Genomic DNA, 19,722 nt, shown 5'->3' with positions numbered 1-19,722 from the left:
AGTTTTGAAACTTTAAAAAAATATTTATTTTAAATAAGTTGTTTCAACTATACAGGTACTTTAATTTTAGTACCTTACTAATAACAATGATGCCATCATTTTTAAAACTCAAGTTGATAGGAGAATTTATGTTAACTTAAGACTTTATTTTACCTAAACTAATTATATAATTATTTGTTAACTTAATATATATTAAACTTAATTGGTTCGCTCAGATGTTCAAGGCATACAAGTATTTAAAGAAGTAGGAAAGTTTTTAACATATGTAACTGCACATTATTTTCACATTATTTTTGTCTGTTACGGGCAGTATTTAATGAATGATGCATAGTTTGTACTGTACACTTGTACTACATGTATTGTTTCTTTATGCATAAGTATTAAAATTCTCCCGTTTCAACATTGTTGATATTGATATAAGGACATTGAAATGACATTTTAGGAATTGTCAGAAGGTTAGAAAAACTTTAACGCCAGTAATAATTAAAGACAAATATTTTGTACACAAGAAAGTTATATAATTTCACATTCATTCCGTAAATCTAAAAATATACTTAAATGACGATTATAGTATTTTTTTTCTCCATATTTTCTCATTATTTTTCACTGAAAAATGAACTCGCTTGTGCTAGAACTTCAAAAAAAATAAATAAATAAATAAATAAAATAAAATGCTTTGCATATCTGAAGGAATGAATAAAAAAAAGCATTAAAATTTGTTAGATAAACGAGCATTTAGCGCAAAGATATTGGAATGATATTTAATGAATTTTCAAAAAGTTAACAAAGTGACAATAATTTTAACGATATACAATAGAAATAATTACGTGAAAAATAAATAATTGAAGAAAAATATTTCGTAGACAAGAGAAATAAATAAATTCATATTTATTTCTTAGATCTAAGACTGTAATAATGTTAGCTAAATGGCCGTTGAGATGGATATAATTGACTTATTTATTATTACATACTACAGTAATTTTTCCTAATTATTTAATTTGAAATCCCTATTACATGTAATTCCTTACAATTATAAATTCATGCCATTCATTTTTGATAAACCCTTATTAAATTTCGAAATAATTCAGCATAGTTTAATTTATCACTAAAATTTCTATAGTTTTCGAGTAAAGAAAGTTTACGAATTGATTTTTATTAATTTTCTTCTTTTAAGAACATAATTTCCAAATGATTCAATCGATTTCAATCTATGAACACTATATGTTTTATTTCAAATCGGTATCACATCGTTTAATTCAATATCCATCATTATTATGCCATTCATAATAACTTTTGATCAGAGCAATATAAATTAGGTACTTTAAATAATTTATTTTTTTATTCTGTTATATTTAATTTTTTTTAATATTATTAGCTATAAAAATTTTTTTTCTTTAAAAGCATTACACGAGAATATTCATACAAGCTTAATTTTTTAACGACAATGTAAGTTTTTCAATAATCTTTTATTCGTTAAACATTAATTTAAAGCTTGTAAACAGTGTAAATAAATATTTTTGAAATGATTCAATAAAATTCTGTTTATTTTAACTAGCATTATTACTTAATGTGTGGTGTACATATTCTTTTTTTTTTGTACTTAATACACTTTCGATGAAAGAGTGTCATTTGACAGGACCATACCTTTCAGAAAAAATTACAAACATTGAGGTCATTTTATTAGAGTAAAAGCAATAGTTCTTAGTAACTTTTAGAACTTCTGTAGATTTTTTCTCTTCAAAAATGTGTAGCGTGTCTACTACTACAATTATCCAATATAAGATATCTAAACTCGATATTATGTTAGCGTACCTTTTCACAGATGAAAGTTGACATTGTCAATGAAGCTCGCTCCATATTGGTGACCATCAGACGTGATCAGACTAAATCTTCCTTGACAAAAACGCCTACTTCCTTGGATGATCCACGTTGAACAGTTGACTTGCTATTTGTGACTGCGAAATTTTCCTCAGCATGCTGTTTCTACTCAGTCTCGACTACTGATCTGCTGATGACACTCCACTACTGATGGCAACATAGGAGCGACCACGACGGTGAACTTAATACAGCTCTCCCGGCTTCTCACGAAAACAGCAATAATTCAAATGAGTGGTATTGTATTCGTTCATCGAATTCTATTATAGATAAATTCTGGTGGGGGACTACTGTAGCTTGCTTACCACTACAATTATTCAATTCCAATTCACTAGTATGTAAGACATGATAACTAGATTCTATGCTAGAGTAGCCTTTTCATAGATAAAAGTTGACATTGTCGATAACACTCATCCCTACAAATGAAAGGCAATAAAATTATGCAATTTGTGGTTTCGTGTAATTTAAAACAACAAAATTTTGCGTTTTTAAATTTTTTAAAATTTAGTTTTTTACTGTTTAAACCAAAGACTTGGATTAGTGAAAAACAAAATTTTTTAAAGCAAACTACGTCAGAAACAAAGATATTTATCAAAAATCTAAATACAAACAAGTATATAATAAACTAATATCAGAATTGTATTGTCATAGATTTATCAGAAAAAATTAATAAAAAACCTAAAATCTTTTTGCATTTTAACTCTAATTGTGATAGGATGACTGCCTTGAATTTTATATGTTTCGAAAAATGCGGCTGAGTGGACTAAATAAGCGATTAGTTTACTTGTTAAAGTTAAATGAAAAGAATTAAAAGCATATTTAGAATTTTCCTTCTACTTTTTCATACTTACGACAGCTGAGTTCGGTTGTTTATATGTGTAATAATTTCTGTCGCATTGAAATATGTCATTTATATTTGAAAAATTAAAAACACTTATTGAAAGGATGAAGGCCACAGAAATGAATATCTATGTTTAGAATGAATGTTTTCGTTAGCGCAATATATCACAACTTTAAGAAGAGTAATGCAATTCAAAACACCAATGAATTTTTTTTAACGTTAATATAGAATATAAACAATTCAGTTCTAAAAATAATACAATACTTTAAGAAAAATCAAGATTCTTTAAAATAATTTTCGTGAAAATATATATTTTGTAAGAAATATATATTTTATTAATGTATTCAAAGATTTGAAATTATTGCATGAAAATTTAAAAAAAAAATGGTCGGCATTTACCGGACATTCTAATATTATCATGTTATTTAACTTGACCACCTAATGTCTTTTTAAAGTTTGTATAATTTGCGTATCATTAAATGCACGATCACCATGTAAAAGTTTGAGGATTGATTTCTAATTAATAATTTATCATCGATCCTTTAATAATAGAAAGTTAGAAGATTTATTGTTTTCCTTTAATAATACCCGTTATTAACCTCTTTCGGAAAGAGTGTATCTTGTTTAGTTAATTAAATGCGCTAAAATTAAATGCTACTTGCGCTGAAATCAAAAATTAAATGCGCTAAATATGTAGGATTGTGTACTTTCTAAGATAAATTGGTCACAATATCTAAAATTTTGCTAAAACTTTTTAAAATTATTTTTAGTCATTAATTAAGTTGAATAGGTATAATACGTGGCAAAAGCTATACAGAAGTAAATTTTTCACTGGAATAATCTTTTATAAGGATTTATATTAAGTGTGGTAATGCTTGCATTTATTAAGAGAATTATCAGTTAAAAGTATTTCCAGCCAATATCTAAAAAAATTTATTTGAAAATAAAAATTTATAATGAAATTTCTAATCAGAAGTTTATAAGTTTTTATATAACTGTAAGACTATTTGCATAAATTTCTAATATTTAAATTAAGAATATTTCTTTTTTTTTCTTAAAAAAAGGAAAGAAAAAAAAGCATTTAAGATGTTATGAATAAAATAGACAAGATAGAATAAAGACATATAATATTCAACTTTAAATTCTTAAGAATGAAAAAAATAAAACGAAAGGATGAAAAAATGTTTAAAAGCATCTTTATTTTAAAAACAGTAAAAATTTGTTTAAGAACATAAATTTTCTTTAGCTACTGTTTCATACTACTAAATTTCAGACTAATAATATTAATGATAATTCAGTAATAATAAATAAGAATATTTTATAAAAAAATATTTGTATAAATTGAGAAATTTTACTGGAAAATAAATTTTTTAAGGTATTTTAATTTTTTTTAGATTAAAGGATAATTTTTGCTGATTAATATAATATTTAATTATTTCTGATATGACCCATGATATATTAATTTATACAATTGCGTGAGATATTACATAAATGCAAGTTTTTACTTCTAAATTTTCATCCTTTAAAAAGCTGCGAAAACAAAAATGAAGATTGAAAAAAATTAATCGCAATAAGCAGCCAAATATAGGAGCCTCGCAATTGAAAAAAGACAAACAAACCACCATTCCCGGCCTGGGTGGGCCACCGGATAATGAGCCGTTAGGTTTTATAAATAAAATCCCTCACCGTTTTCTCGCTTGCTGATTGGTCGCAGCCGGTGGTCGTCATAGCAACGAGAGTGTTTAATTGACGTGTGTGGGCCGGACGGACAATACACACTCTTCGAACAAGATTGTTTGTTCTTTATGGGCACCCATTTATACCCCCATCAAAAAGTCCACTTTGACCTAAACCAAACACGCCATATGACATAACATTCAACAAAAATCCCTCTTGGCCCCTCCTCCACCACCCCCTTAGCATCCAATAAAGTAAGAGAGAAGTTGTTAAAAGGAGAAAAAACAACGGAGGAGGGTGTGCGAAAAGAATAAAAAAGAAGAAAAGAAATAACACTTTGGAAGAGATAGAAAAAGGTCATACATTTAAACGAGAAACGCCTAAACGCTTTGCTCAGTTTGAAAAGAGAGATAAGACACGCTCTTCTCACTGTTCGAAGCACTCCTCACTTTTTTCATCTCAATGCGTGAGACTGATACCTTGGAAATTATCATTTCTCATTTTGAACTTCGCGGGATCTGGCATCATGGACGAGTGCAGACGATTTGCTGCTGATGTTCTAATAGGAATTTATAGATAAAAAAAAAAAGCAATCATCCTAGTATTAGACGGACTACTCTCTTTTTTTATCTTTCTCATCTCGAGATCTTATTAGCTGATACTGTACAATTAATCAGTTCTTACCTTAAGACTTCTCCGTTTCAGGCTAAATGACCGAAAGCATACAATTAGCTGCTCATGAGAATTTATATATGTAAAAATATATGCATACTTTCAGTGTTAAGAGCTATGTTCTTTTTTCATCTCAAGATTTCAATACGTAAAACTTTAGAAACTATTGTTTGAAACTTTCCTAAATCTGGAATAGTGCTGACAACTACTTGATGAAGCACAAATAATACGAAATAGTAATAGTACTATTTATATATAATACAGCAAACGTCAGCAAATGTGCAAAAAATATGTGTATTTCTAATGAACTTTCTGCAAAAGAAACAAGTGTCTCAACAAAAATGTATATTGACTAGTCAACAATAATAATACAAAGTCAACATCTCTTTAAAAAGTGAAATAATATGAAATATAAATTAGTACCAATAATTTCTTACTAATTTTCAGCAACATAAGATGCGAATATAATCTATTATTATATTCAATTACAACCTTGTAGAGGAAACAGCACCAAACAACAAGGAGAAGAATAAGTTGATATCTGGATAATAATGGATTTTCTGCAAGGAAAACAGTCTCCTTAGCAAAGCTGCATTAAAAGTTTATTGAATATTTAAAGCAGATAATAAATGAATTCGCTCAGAAAAATATTTGGAAATCTCAAAAATAAGATAGAGAAATAAAGGACAAAAAAAAAAACAAGTTATTAACCCAAAGTGACAAAGTTATGACTAATTCTCTGTAACTAGTTTACTAATGTTATTTCATCTTTGGAAGAACTGCAATCATTTGTTCAACAAAAGTCTTATCGGAGCGAGAAGATAAAAAGACATCTACTTATCCCGGTATGATAATAGGATAATCATAACATAGTCTTCACGGGTAGGAGAAAATCGCTTCTCCGGGGGAAATAGAACATAAACAATACTAGTTCTTTAACAAGGAGAAAAGCTAGGAAATAACCAGATGTCCAGTGCTACTTTTCCGAAACAAGAACTCCGGAAATCTGCCTGGAGCGCCAACTTCTTTTCCCGAGTCCAACCCAATCAAATTGTGATTGATATGTTTTTGTAACAAAGACCGTGTGAAAGGAAACACTGAATAGTGGTTGTACAACCCTTGTCGGCTCGGGGGATAAGGTTTATTTTACTCCGGAGTGTCCTCCTGCTGTTGAATCTCAAAATACTGGAGAAGGAAAGGAATAGAGGGGTGCTCGAACCTTCAGGCACTCCATACACACTCTACAGACATTCTCTTGTTCTTGGTTGGCTGAAAAGATCAGTTGGTAATTTCACAGATCGGCTGATCCAGGATCGCCGGGAGTAAAGGGTGATGCAATACTAGAAGTGGAAGATAGTGCGAAGAGAAAAGTTTTGGTGGATATATAAACTGTTTTCGGGAACAAAGTCTTCGAAGAGTCGTCTGCTGACTCTGTGCACGAGACAGGCACCTGTTAGACACTGATTTAACTTCTTTTAATGAAATCTCAAACATAATAGAACTTTTTCGAACTGTGGTGTGAGACTGACTTATTAAGAATTATTGACATTCCAGAACTATGGCAAACCGATATTTTCCGATTTTTGCCGATCCTAGAAACTTTGTGTACAATCCTGGGATGCTTTATACTCATAGAGCAACAGAGGGAGTGCTCGCGGGATACCGGCACCTGCCCGGATATGAGATGGGGAGGATACTTGCACCATCCCAAACAAATCCTATTCACGAAGCTGGTAGAGCGGAACCACCACCGCAGAAGCCTCCTTATTCTTATATAGCCTTAATCGCTATGGCGATTAGAAATTCACCTGACAACCGAATTACATTGGATGGCATATATAAGTTCATAATGGACAGGTGAGACTATTATTACTACTACTATTATTATTATTTTTAATTATAAAAATTAATAAATACAGTTTTTAAAAATTTAATAATAATAGTTATTTAGAATGACAGTTTTGATTTTAAAGCTGTTTAACCAATTTTTTAATTATTTATATTTTGAGCATATAAACTTTTTATTTTAAATATTTCTGGAAGCTGTGATATTTTAATTTTATAAGTTTCAATAATGATTTCATAATTAATATGATTTTTTTGTGTGACAACATTTGGAAAAGTTGTAGGTTTTATTTAAAATTATAACAATTCTAAATCAAAGATGTCTTGTTATAAAATGTCCTTTTTTTTAAATACCTAATTTTAGGCATTTCATAAAATGAATAAGAAATTTTTAGAGAATAGGAAAAGTTTTAGCTATAAGTAATGAATTGTTAAATAATATTATCATTACGTTTATGATAATTAATTTAAAAAATATTTAATTAACAATTAAATGTTAATTCCATTATATGTATTCATTATTTATTTAATAGCTTTTTTATATTTATAATCAATTTTAAAACTTTGAAATAACTGCACAAATTCATTTTAAAATTTTAGAACAGTTTTGCAAACTTAAGATTTAAAAGAACATTTTAAACTTAAAACAGTTTTAAAATATCTTTTAAAGAAATGTTACCTTAAAATAAAAATGAGTTTAAAACTGTTTTAGTTATTAATTAATTTAAAATGTTTATTTTCTTAAATATTAAATATTGCTTCAATTTTAAGCATTCATCAAAATTCACTTTTTTAAAATTTAATATAAATTTTAGAATTTTGGAATAGCTGGTACTGAATAATTAGTACTGAAAGTTCTGAAATTTTTTTTCATATCGTTTAATTTCTTTAAATAATGTTTCAAAATAAATATTAAAATGTTTCATAAAAATATTTAACAGTTTCGCATTTCATTTTCAAAGTTGTTAGAATTGTTTGCTTATTTTTCTACATACATATTTAAGTAGTGTTTTCTTTACTACAATAAAATTTCAAATAAAAATAATAATGGCCTATCCACTGCGATTTTATCAAACTTATTTATTTTGCATATTTAAGCATATAATAAGTTTTTGTAAAAGTGAAATTTGTTTTTAAGCTTCGAAGTTCCTGTATTGCACCTTTTCGTTAAACGAAACGGTTTTTAAGAAATAGATGATGCGCTGTTCCTCACTTTATTTTGAAAATTAATTTATTTGGTTTCATTAAGTTAATTATTTGAAAATAACCCGATTTTTTACAAGTAAAGTTTAAAAATTCAGTCTGGATTGAAAAAAAAAACTTTAAAATAGTTTTACTTATTTTCTTTTATTTTGAATGAATTTCATTTTTTTACAAAAAAAGATATTAATATTATTTTGAATATAATTAACAGACTTTTTTGTGTGTTGGGATACATTAGCAATTGCATAAATTAATTTGTTCTTGTGTTTTTTATAAACGTGCATTTTTGTATCAAAATTTCATTATTATTGAAGATAAAATTTTTGTTCATTCTCCCTAAAAATAATTTAAAACTAAAAACAGTGCTTTTTGTTAATGACTTTTTTGTGTATGATTTAAATTAAATTTAAAAGTCATTCACAAAATGTTATTTTGGACTATGTTATTTATAAAGTAGTTACTACAAAAAAATATCTGATTCTTTTTTTAAATTATAACATAGTCAACGATTTATGTACCTCGTATATTTTGTAACATTATTATTATTTTTCTTTTTATTATTTTTATATTATTATAAAGTTAAAAAAAATAATTTACAATTTATGAAATTTATTACAACTAATTTTCGTTATATCTAACTAATTTCGAACTGTCTAAAAGTAGAAAAGAATTTTAAAAACACTTTTCTACTCTTTTGTAACGTAAAAAGTTAAAAAAATTATTTTTTAAAAAAGTAATCCATTTTTAATTAGTTTTGAACAATACTTTTTTCTTAATATTTTAGTTAATTAGTTTGTAATCATAAATTGTCCATTTATTTTGTATCATGTACTTTTGAAATAATTCAATACTTTTTAATAATTTTAATAATTAATCATAAATAAAAGAAAATGCTAATCTTTTTAAAATAGTGTTAAATTTACCCTTATCAGATATCAGAACGGATAGGATTTTCTAAAGTTTTGCTTACTTCTTTTTTTATAAGTTTCTTTTTATTTAATCAAATTAAATTTTATGGTTTTATTCCTTTTACTTTAAAAAAAATTCAAAAATCATTCTATAATAAAGGTGACTATTTTTAGCTATATTTGAGAATAAATACATTTTTTGACTTTGACGCTTGCATATTGAAAATATGTACGTAATTTTTATTTTATTTTATCAAAGCCGCATTTTTTAAAATCATAATACTTTATACCGTAATGATTCTTAAATATTATTGCGTTTGTTGAGAAAATGAAACTTATTAAATTAAATGGTTTAAAAGATGGTCAAGAAGATAAAATTTTCACTATTTTTTTACTGCATTTAGGAAACGAGAGTGGTTGCAGCTAATTAATATAAAACCATAATAGCTTATGTAAATTTTGTCAATTGGAACGGTACATAATGGAAATATAATGGCTAATAAACTATTTGTTAAGGAAAAAATTAAAATATAATTGTTTATAAACTATTTGTCACGTCGTGATACCATTTTTGTTATGACATTGTAAAATATATTTAATCTAACATAAAATAAAAATGGACCTAGGATTTAAAAAAAATTTCTTAATTAACGATTAATAAAAATATTTGATAAAAAGTTCGTGATGAATTTTTTTTTATTTTTAAAATAACTTAAATAATTAAAATAATTAAAATAGCTTAAGTATTTTGATTTCAAAACGAACTTAAAATTATCCCTTTTTTTTATACATTTAATGCTTGTAATGCATTTATACATTTAATGTTTTTCTAGGCTAATGCTTTATTTTTAACCTAACAGAACTATTCTTATACGAATATTTCCTTCCTACCTAAATTATATATATATATATATTACTATAATTAGTAATAAAATGAAACCTCAATCATTTAACCCTAATTTTATTTGTCTCTTGAGCCATTAAGTCTGAATTAACTTAATTGAATGAATAACTATTCAATCGAAAGTTATTTTGATATTTTCTTAAAAAACGGTAAAGATTTTGGAGAAGACTCGAAAAATGTCTTCCTGTTAAAATAAGATATTATTTTTGTTTTAATTACTCATTATAAATATCTAAAAATTAAATGTATAATATGTCATGCGCTTAAGTTTCTCCTATGATTTCAGAACTATTTGCACTAGCATACTAAAATTAAAACAATGATTGAAAGAAGCACTTTTAACTCCGGATTCAAAGAATCATTTTTTAAAAAATTTCCTTATTGGCTTTGAAATAATGATTTTGTTTTAAATTAAGCTCTATATGATTCTCTTATATTAAATATTTTAAGCACAACATCAGTGAGGTTTGCTAACTTATAGCTCTTTTTAATCAAAATGAAGTTAATATTGATATTTAAGTAATTTTTATTCGTTATGTCGGATAAGCTTAATGACTAAAATGAATATGGTAATAGCGACAAATTGAAAAAAAAATAATCTATTTACTAGAAAGCAAAATTTTTGAAGAAATGGTATTAATTTCTTTAGAAGAAAAATAAGAAAATATCATATTAATATTGACGCCTATGATAATGAAATGGAATTATTTTAGTTTATTAATTGTGTTGGTATGTTTGAGTTCTGTTCATGATTTCGTAGTCTTGTTCAGTGCTGATTTATTGATTTTTTTTCACCGCTTGCGAAAAACAGATACTCAGCTTTAAAATAAAATATTGAAGTAATTAAGCAATAAAATACTTAAATAAAGCATATTTTACATTGTTGTTGCTCTTTTTCAAACGTTTTCAACTCATTATTTAAAACATTTGTACTTTCTGCTTTAATGAAATATATTAATAACTTAGCTGCATAAATGAGATCCCTACAGGTAATTAGGTAATGTCTATTTGATTGCTGCTCAACATTTGATAGATTTTCGCATTAAAAAAAGTAGGATGCTAAAATTTATTTACTAACATATCACCAATAAAACTATCTTCCATAATTTTGGTTACTTAACCCCATGCAGTTTCATTTGTTTTTTGAAAAGAATTTGAGGGTTAAATGCCTGCATCAAAATGGAGTTGATGAGCTCTATGCAAAAGTTAAAAAATACCATGTTTTTTCAGAAGCGTAACAAATGCAAGAAATTTATGTGTGAACCTATTCATTTGATACTTTGAGTCTTGGTTTTTAAAATAACTTATTAAATAAATAAATAAAATGAAAAACAAAAATAAAATAAAATAAATAAATGCATAAAATAAAAAATAAAAGAAAAAATAAAATTAAATAAATAAATAAATAAAATAAGAAATAAAATAATATAAAATAAAATGAAATAAAAAAGAGAAACAAAATTGAAAGCAGCATTAATTGCAAGTTATGAATTTTTCGTACATTTTATTTTATTACTGTCGTTGAACAATCGAACCAATTATATGGGTTTACGACAACTAATGTTTAAATCCATAGCCTTGTAATTTTGAACCCAATCCGAAAGAGAAGGAAACTCCTGGATCAAGTAAGTATTAGGAGAAATTTGCCTTCGTGGAAGACTTTTTCATAGAACTAACCGCATTTGTGTTAGACGGAGAAGAAAACCACGATAACCTCCCGCGGTTTGCCTGACGGCAAAGGGACTCTAACCCATGATCCGTCAACAATTGACGATATTTTACCTCAGCAATGAGATTGGTGCAGGCCGGAATTCGTATCGAGCAGCCATCGCTGGGATTCGAACCCGGTTCACCTCATTGAAAGGCGGAGTTTTTGCAGTAATTTAAATATTAGTAATGTTTTGAAATTTTAATTTTGCCTATTTTAATAAAAACTTATTTTCATTATAATGTCAATTGTTTATTTTTTCATCAGTTTTCAGGCTTTAACTTTATAGATATTTTACATGGGGTCAGCATAACCACATAGTAGATATTTAAGTAATATTTCCAGCATAGTACTTCAAGAGTTATTTACGAACATTTTTGACGTGTTTTTTTCTAGCTGTTGATTTTTATTCTTCCTGAAGAGTTATTTCAAAATATACTATGATTATATTTAACTAAACTAACTAAAAAAGGGAAATAAAATAAATGCATCTTTTTTATCAATAAAAATAAATGTTGCTATCAAAATATAAACAGATGTTCTAGAATAAAGTAATCCTATCTGTTGCGCAGCATTACACGTGTGTAAACATTGTTTATTTCAATATTTATTGTTTACTGTATACGGTATTTTTTTCTGGAAAGTCGAAGTTTATAATTTAGTAAACTTTTAAACGTTATAGAGGAAAACAAGAACTATAACAGCTGTTCTTATCAAAGTTTTCAAATTTTCTTATTTTTATTTCAGATATTGATTTGACAGATTATTTAAGTTCGATTGATTTTATAAATTTATAACTGAATTTGATTAGATATATTTATCAGTAACACGATTTTTTTCCTTATTTTTACAGATAATCAAAAAAGAATTTTAGTAAAAAAAGTATTTAGAAAACAATGATATTTCTATTTAGACAAAAAAAAATTTATCTTATTTACACACTTTTTTTAAATCATATTATTACTTTCATTTCACCAAAATATTCAGATACTGAGATTGAAAAATAGGCACTCATGCAAAATCGAGTGACATTTTCTATCAGAAATCTGTGTTTCTTTTTTAAAAACCCCTTTGAAATTGAACTGTAGAGTTATGGAAAATTAAAATTTAAAATGAAGGAGTAAGTTAAAATGAGTCAGAATTAAAAGTTACACAGAAGCTAAAAAATATAAATTGAAGAAATAAATTAAAATGAATCAGAATTGAAAGTTATACAGATGCTCAAAGTTTCGAATATCTTAATATTTGCTATACTATTCAGTTTTCCTTATTTTGTCAATGTTGCTTTAATTATTCAAATTAAACTAACAATTTTAAATAAATATTTGCTTAATTTTTTATGCTTTGGATTTAACTAATAATGGGACATTTTTAGAAAGTATTTTGTAAGTTGACATAAAATATCCTGAAATCAAATGGAAAATTATTCTAAATATTAAGTAAGAAGGTTTTTCTTAAAAAAATAAATATGTTAGAAATTTGTAAAATAAATGTGCGAAATATAAGTAAATGAATGAAAAAGTAATAACAGTAAAAATATTATATATATAGAAATGCTTGAAAAATATACATAAAAAATTTACGTTGCAACTAAAAATTGAAAGGAAAATTATTTATTTTTATTAATTGATTTAAAATTTAAAACAAAATACATTTCTATTCAATCTTGTGATCTTATTCTCTTAAAAATTCAAAACTTTATAATCCATCTGTAGTCATAAATTAAAGCAATTAAATAATATAAAAATGTTTCATAAACAGTATTTGAAAGTAAAAGGCCTTTATTAAAAAGTTATTTCATATTATTGAAAAGTTAGAATTTTTTAAATATTGCAAAATATACTTATTTTATGTTATTGATTATTAATCTCTTACAATAAGTTTTTTTTCCTTTAAATTTTCGTCAATATTTCTAATTACGCTTCGATATTAGGAAAAATTGTCATTAAAATTTAATAATTTAGGAGTTACGTTCAGTTAAAACCAAATATATTAGCGTTTAGAAGAAACACCAATACTTGATTATGAAAATTTAGAATATAAGAATACACACTTTCATACTTTAAAGTACATTGCTAAAACAATAATGACGATATGAACAATTAGAAATTTAACCTGAAATTAATAAATGAATAATGGCACACATAAGTCACCAATCTATCGGGTACCTTAAAGAATTTAAGTGCAATATATAAAAGAATTTTATCTTCAGTATCTTAAAACAATTTAGAAGTGAAGATATTCTTTGTCAAGAATATTTACCTTCATTTACATTCCAATTCGTTTTTGACCAATTCAATTGGAATTTTTTTTTTTTTTAAAAATTGATTCTCACCATTATTTTTATGTATGGTTTCTCATTTACATTATCTTACATTATGTTTTCATTTACTATCCTCTTTGGTGATATGCGTTTATTTTTAATACCTAAATTTTATCGTGTGTTATACTTAATTAACATGTACTTTTAGTCTTCTACGAATTAGCAATTTGATCTACTTATCGCTTTTTTGTTGTTGATATTGAATCCTATTGCTACCATGAAAAATATCGTTAAAAGTATGAAGAAACTGAGATAAAATAAATTATTCGATAAGTATCTATTACTCCATAATATCTATATTAATTTTTATCTAATAAATTCAGAAAGAATCTACACTCAGAACTTTAATTACTTGATCTAAATAATAAAAGTCGAATTAAGTCAGAAAAGACTTAACTAATTTTAATTGTTTTCTAGTGTATTTTCTTTTATGCTTGTCCACTTGCCCATACGTTATGAATATAATTCAAATTTACTTTTAATGTAAAGTTTGTTTTCTGTTCACCATTTTTTCACTTTGTCGTTTGTTTCATTTAACCTAGGTTCAACGTTTATAATAGCCTTTCAAAGTTGAAGATCTAATTAATGCCGAATCAATCAAGGATGAATTTAAATTAATTAGTTATTTATTATTATTTTTATTATCATCATGTCCGTTAAAACCTTGTATTAGATTCATGGAAATTCTTCAGTATATTTATCTCTTTTATCAAAGCATTTTTATCCATTACATATTAGCCTATCCACTACATTTAAAATATTTTTAAAAAAATAAAAGATAAAATATAGTTAATATCCTTTCATTTATTGTAAGATTTGTGTAAAATGCTCTGTGAATTCCCATTTGTAAATATACGAATTGGGAATTCCAGAATTTGAGAACTTCACTTCACATTCATACCAGCAATCATTTCATTAAGATTTACTGCTTAGATTCATTTAACTTGGTATCTCTCATATTGAAAAATAACTGTTAAGTTGTTTAATATTTTGCCAGAATTTTAAATTTGGTTCATCTTTTCTTTTCTTTTTTCATCCTTTATATTTCGGGTTACATTGAATAAAATGACTACTTGGCTCTTTTTTTTCCCACCTTTTCATCTTTCCCAATAGAAATTATATTTTTCGAAACAAAGTAAGCTTCTTTATGTTCATTTTTTCCTACATTACTACAAACGTGAAAATACCATTTGAATACTTTTGTATCCCTAATACTGTTATATATCAAATAAAATTGGATCTTGAATTGTCCTTGGTATGAGCTTAAATTTAATAAAAAATTATAACTGTATTTAACAGTCTTATTTAATAATAACTACAAGTGATTGCATACTTAGCATGCATTTAAATTAAAATAATTATTTAAACATTCTAAAGAAATTTACTTTTAACATTATCGCTAATGAATATCCTTGACGAAAAATATTTAACGTGTTTTCAGAGTAATCAAATATTAAATAAGAATTTGAAAGATAAATTTGATTGAACTTGTATTGATAACAGAGTAAAATTATTAGGCAAGAATTCTTTTTCAGCAGAATTGAAAACTAAAACTGGGAACAAAATCTGTGTTAATTCTATTAAAAAAAAAAAAAATGGAAAACTTTAATTTTGAGGTAACAGTCTGTTTAACACTAAGAAACATAAATGATTGCAAAGCAATCTTAGCAGTTGAATCTGGGGGTGGACTAAACAATTATCAATAAAAATTCTTTGGATTACGTTTTACGAAAAAAGAATAATAAAACGACAAAATATTAATAAATAATAAAAAAGCATTTTAAGAACTATTTCAAATTTCTTATGTTATAGTTTTTGCATAAATTGACTCGTTAGTACATTTTTTCACATTCACCAACATAACGTTTTGAGTCACTTCAATTACTTTTCCTGTTTATTTTAAATTTTAGTTCAGTAAAACATTTTAATTACAACATCTTAATTTACTTTTACTAATTTATAACTACATTATCAATAACAATGAATTTATATTCAATTAGAGCGAATAATCTTTCTTTTCACTCTAATGTCTTTTAATATTGTACATAGCAACTTTATATCTTAAACTTCCCTTTTTTTGGTAATATCATTTACTACATTTATTAAACATTCATTTTTAAATTTATCTAAATTGACTATTTTAATTTCTTTTTCACTTTTTACTTGCATAGATAGTTAGTATTCACTGTTTCATTCATTTAAATCGCTTTAATTAATTTATTTATTTCTTAGCGTGTCTATTTATTAGAATTTTGTTGTTTTTATGTTTTTTCTTTGTTCTATTTTTCTGTTTTTATAACTAACAGCAAATAATATATCCTTAAATTTTGCCTTACTTTTCAGGTTTCCATATTATCATGACAATAAACAGGGCTGGCAAAACTCCATTCGCCATAATCTCAGTTTAAACGATTGTTTCCTGAAAGTGCCGAGAGAAAAAGGTAAACCCGGAAAAGGTAGTTATTGGACTTTAAAAAACAACGGTGAAGAAATGTTTGAAAATGGAAATTTCCGCAGACGGAAACGTAGAACTAAAATGGCTCAATCAAAATCGATCGAATCTCACTCGACCACAATAGTCGATCAATATCAAACCAAATCGAACAGTTTGAATTGCCCAAAAAGTGAAAAGAAGCTCCATTCCAAGACATCTTCTAAACACCTCAATACTCCTATCAGACCTGGTGTTATCGTTAATCAATCAATCTCAAAGAACAAAGTTCTAGAAGACATTGACAATGGTCTATGCATGACCACAAGAACTGATGCTAGGGATAAAACGAGTCCACCTTTAACGCCAAAAGCTGCCAATTTCACGATTGAGAGATTAATTGGTAGTTCCACAGAAGAGAAAAAAGAGAACGATTCATCTCAAAGTGAGCAAAACAATGAGATTGAATCTTCAAAAACAATCAACCAATCAGAGGAAAGTACTAGTCTAATGTCTCCTTTGATGTATCATCAGCTAATGCTGTTAAATAAGGACAAGCACATATCGAGTCATTTACCTTTGTCTTTAGCATCTCAACACTCGGTGTTATATTCTCACGTGAACTTGCTTAACAATAAAATTATTCCATCTTATGCAAGTACAATAGGTCTATCATGGCCTTCCATTCCTATTCTAAATGGACTAGCAGACTCTGTTAGCAACGCACAAGGATCTTTTATCACCCCATGGTTAAATATATCATCTGCGAACAAAGCTATATGGGCCGGGCCTTCATCAGATAGTTTTTCTCCCATTGACAGAGATCGTTGGTGAGAATAATTCTTTTATCGCCAAAATACTTGCATGGTGTACAGCATTTGGACTGCTATTTATGAACTTTAATTCATATAGTCAGCTCAGTTTGAGCTAGAACTAATTGCATTTTGCTGGAAGAGTTAACTGATAAAAAGTAAGAACTCAAAAACAATTCAATGTCTGAGTAGATAGGTTTAAAATTACATTTTGGAGTGAATTGAACCATAATATCTTTACTACCTTAATAGTGAGCTAAGTTAAACTGAAACTTTATTACATAATACTAATGTCTGACATGGTTAAATTAATTACTAGTTAAAGTGGCAAAAATATGTACTGTATTTCTGCTTGAGATACTGATATTATAGCTCCAATTTTTCTGACAATGTATTAAAGTTTAAAAAGCAAGAAGCCCATTTTTAAGATTGAAATTATCAGCTCAATATTCCCAGCAAAATTGATATATGTTTACATTTTCTTGAACCAAAGCTCTACTTCTTAAAATAAAACCTTACATGTTGAAATAAAAGAAAAATATAAAAAAATTTATTAATATCGTATTAAAAAAAATACGAACTTATTACAAATATTAATGAAATTCAAATAAATACTTCTTTTGTTAGTTTGGCACATGTTTCCTTACTTTATACGCACTACGTTTTAAGTTAAACATTTTAGTTAGTTTCCTAAAATGTTTATAAACGTAAATATTTCATGGCTATCATTGTTGAATATTTTTTTTCATATCACCTCGACTGAAAAATTTGGAATTTATCTTTTTTTTAAAATACTTAAAAATTCATATTATTTCAGAAAAAAGAAAGTGTGATTTAAATCTAATAAAGGAAGCATTAAAATAAATAATGATACTTAATAACATGAAAAATGTTTTTGAGGAAAAAATGTTCTTAAGATGCTTTTGATCAAAAAAAATCTAGATACAGCTAATCACTTACTAATGAGTTCGAAATTTAGATGTGAAAAAAAAAATTTTACTCTTCAAGTTTGAAAATTTAATGCTTTAAAAATTTAGACTTTGAAAAAATTTAACAGCATTATAGAGTTTCCTCTAAATAAAAGTTAAACGTTATTTGATAGTATCATTTTAACATATTTAAAACTCGCAATTTCTGGACATACTTTATTTAGTCTTTGGGATTAAATGATTAAATATAAATATTGTTCTAAAATATATATTAGGCTTTAAAAGCATTTTACCAAGAAATTGTTTAATTAAAAATGACTATATTGCTTTAATTTAATGTCATTAATTAATTTTGTTGTACTAAAATATATTTTGTAGTGCAATATATTTAATAACTAATTTTGATGAAAAAATTATTCTTTACAATTATTGTATTTTTAGCATGATTATAATTATTTAATCTGAGATTTTATCTGATCTTGATAATCTTAATTTGTTAAAATGCTAAATGTAAGCAACATTCTTAAAATATAATTGAATTTTATTGAATCACTCAGTTAAAAGGTTTTATTATTTCAAATAAACAAAATTAATTTAATATCAGTTTTACAGTGCTTAAAAATTATTTTGGCAAACTTTTATTGATTGATTGATTTCTTTTATTCAAAAAATAAAGATAAATGCCAAGCAATGTAGATGTAGCAGCTTTAAAAGGCAAAGTGTTTGTTTACTTCTATTAAGAAAAAGTTTTGAAATTTCTTTTTCAAAAACTAGTGATAAAGTTGTGTTTTTTATAAAAATTCAAAAACTTTATGCTGCTGTGCATTTAAATAACGCTACAATTTAATTTACTTAATGTACAACTTTTTTTATGCATTGCTTATCGTCTTCTACTGAATACAGTTACAGTATTTTTTGACATAGAAACTGAATGTTTACGCATCATTTCTAATTAATAAGAAAGTTTAAAAATTCATATTTATGCAATATTTTCAAGCAATGTAGACATTACTAAATCATTAATATTTATAATACTGAAAAATAATTTGGGTTTGATCAAAAATGCTATAGTGTTGTTTTACAACTTAGTAGTGTGTATAAGTAATTGAAAGTTTTGATTATAAACTATAATTTTTTTCAAATATTCTATTAAATATATGCAATATGTTTTGTTCAAATTTTGTTAAAAACTTTCTTCATTATTTAATAAAATTGTGTTTATGTGTTTTTTGAGATTATTTTTATTTTTTAAATGATACACTCACTTATCCAAAAAATAAAACAAAAGTAATTTTAATCAAAAATATGTTTTCTCCTTACAACGTTGATAGATAATCATATTCATCGCAAAAAATTTACTTATGAAATTTCATAAGTTAAATTAAGAGTTTCTTTTAGATTTGATATTCATAATAAGGCCAACTTTTTTCTAAATGTAACAAATTCAAATCACTCAGTATTAGTTTATAACCCTCTTGATTTTAAATTGTAGAATTTTTAATTTGATAAAATAAAGTATTACTTTTTTAGCTATTGGATTACTTATTTTAGATTTCAAACACATATTTCTAAGTGATACAAAAAGAATTCGAAA

The 19,722-nt window shown here is 25.7% G+C and overlaps 1 protein-coding gene across 1 annotated transcript; it reads left to right on the top strand.

The window, feature by feature from the left end:
• Positions 1–4,574: 4,574 nt before the first annotated feature.
• On the top strand, positions 4,575–19,354 carry LOC107449693 (forkhead box protein C2-B). The gene is made up of 2 exons (XM_016065296.4): positions 4,575–6,922; positions 16,300–19,354. The coding sequence occupies exons 1-2, from the start codon at positions 6,624–6,626 to the stop codon at positions 17,219–17,221; spliced, it is 1,221 nt and encodes a 406-aa protein (XP_015920782.2). The 5' UTR covers positions 4,575–6,623; the 3' UTR covers positions 17,222–19,354.
• The last annotated feature ends 368 nt before the right edge of the window (positions 19,355–19,722 follow it).

This window comes from Parasteatoda tepidariorum, chromosome 1 (assembly GCF_982258835.1).
Source record: "Parasteatoda tepidariorum strain Cologne lab strain chromosome 1, Ptep-v5.0, whole genome shotgun sequence".
Taxonomy (NCBI): Eukaryota; Metazoa; Arthropoda; class Arachnida; order Araneae; family Theridiidae; genus Parasteatoda; species Parasteatoda tepidariorum.
This window is presented reverse-complemented; position numbering and strand designations above follow the sequence as displayed.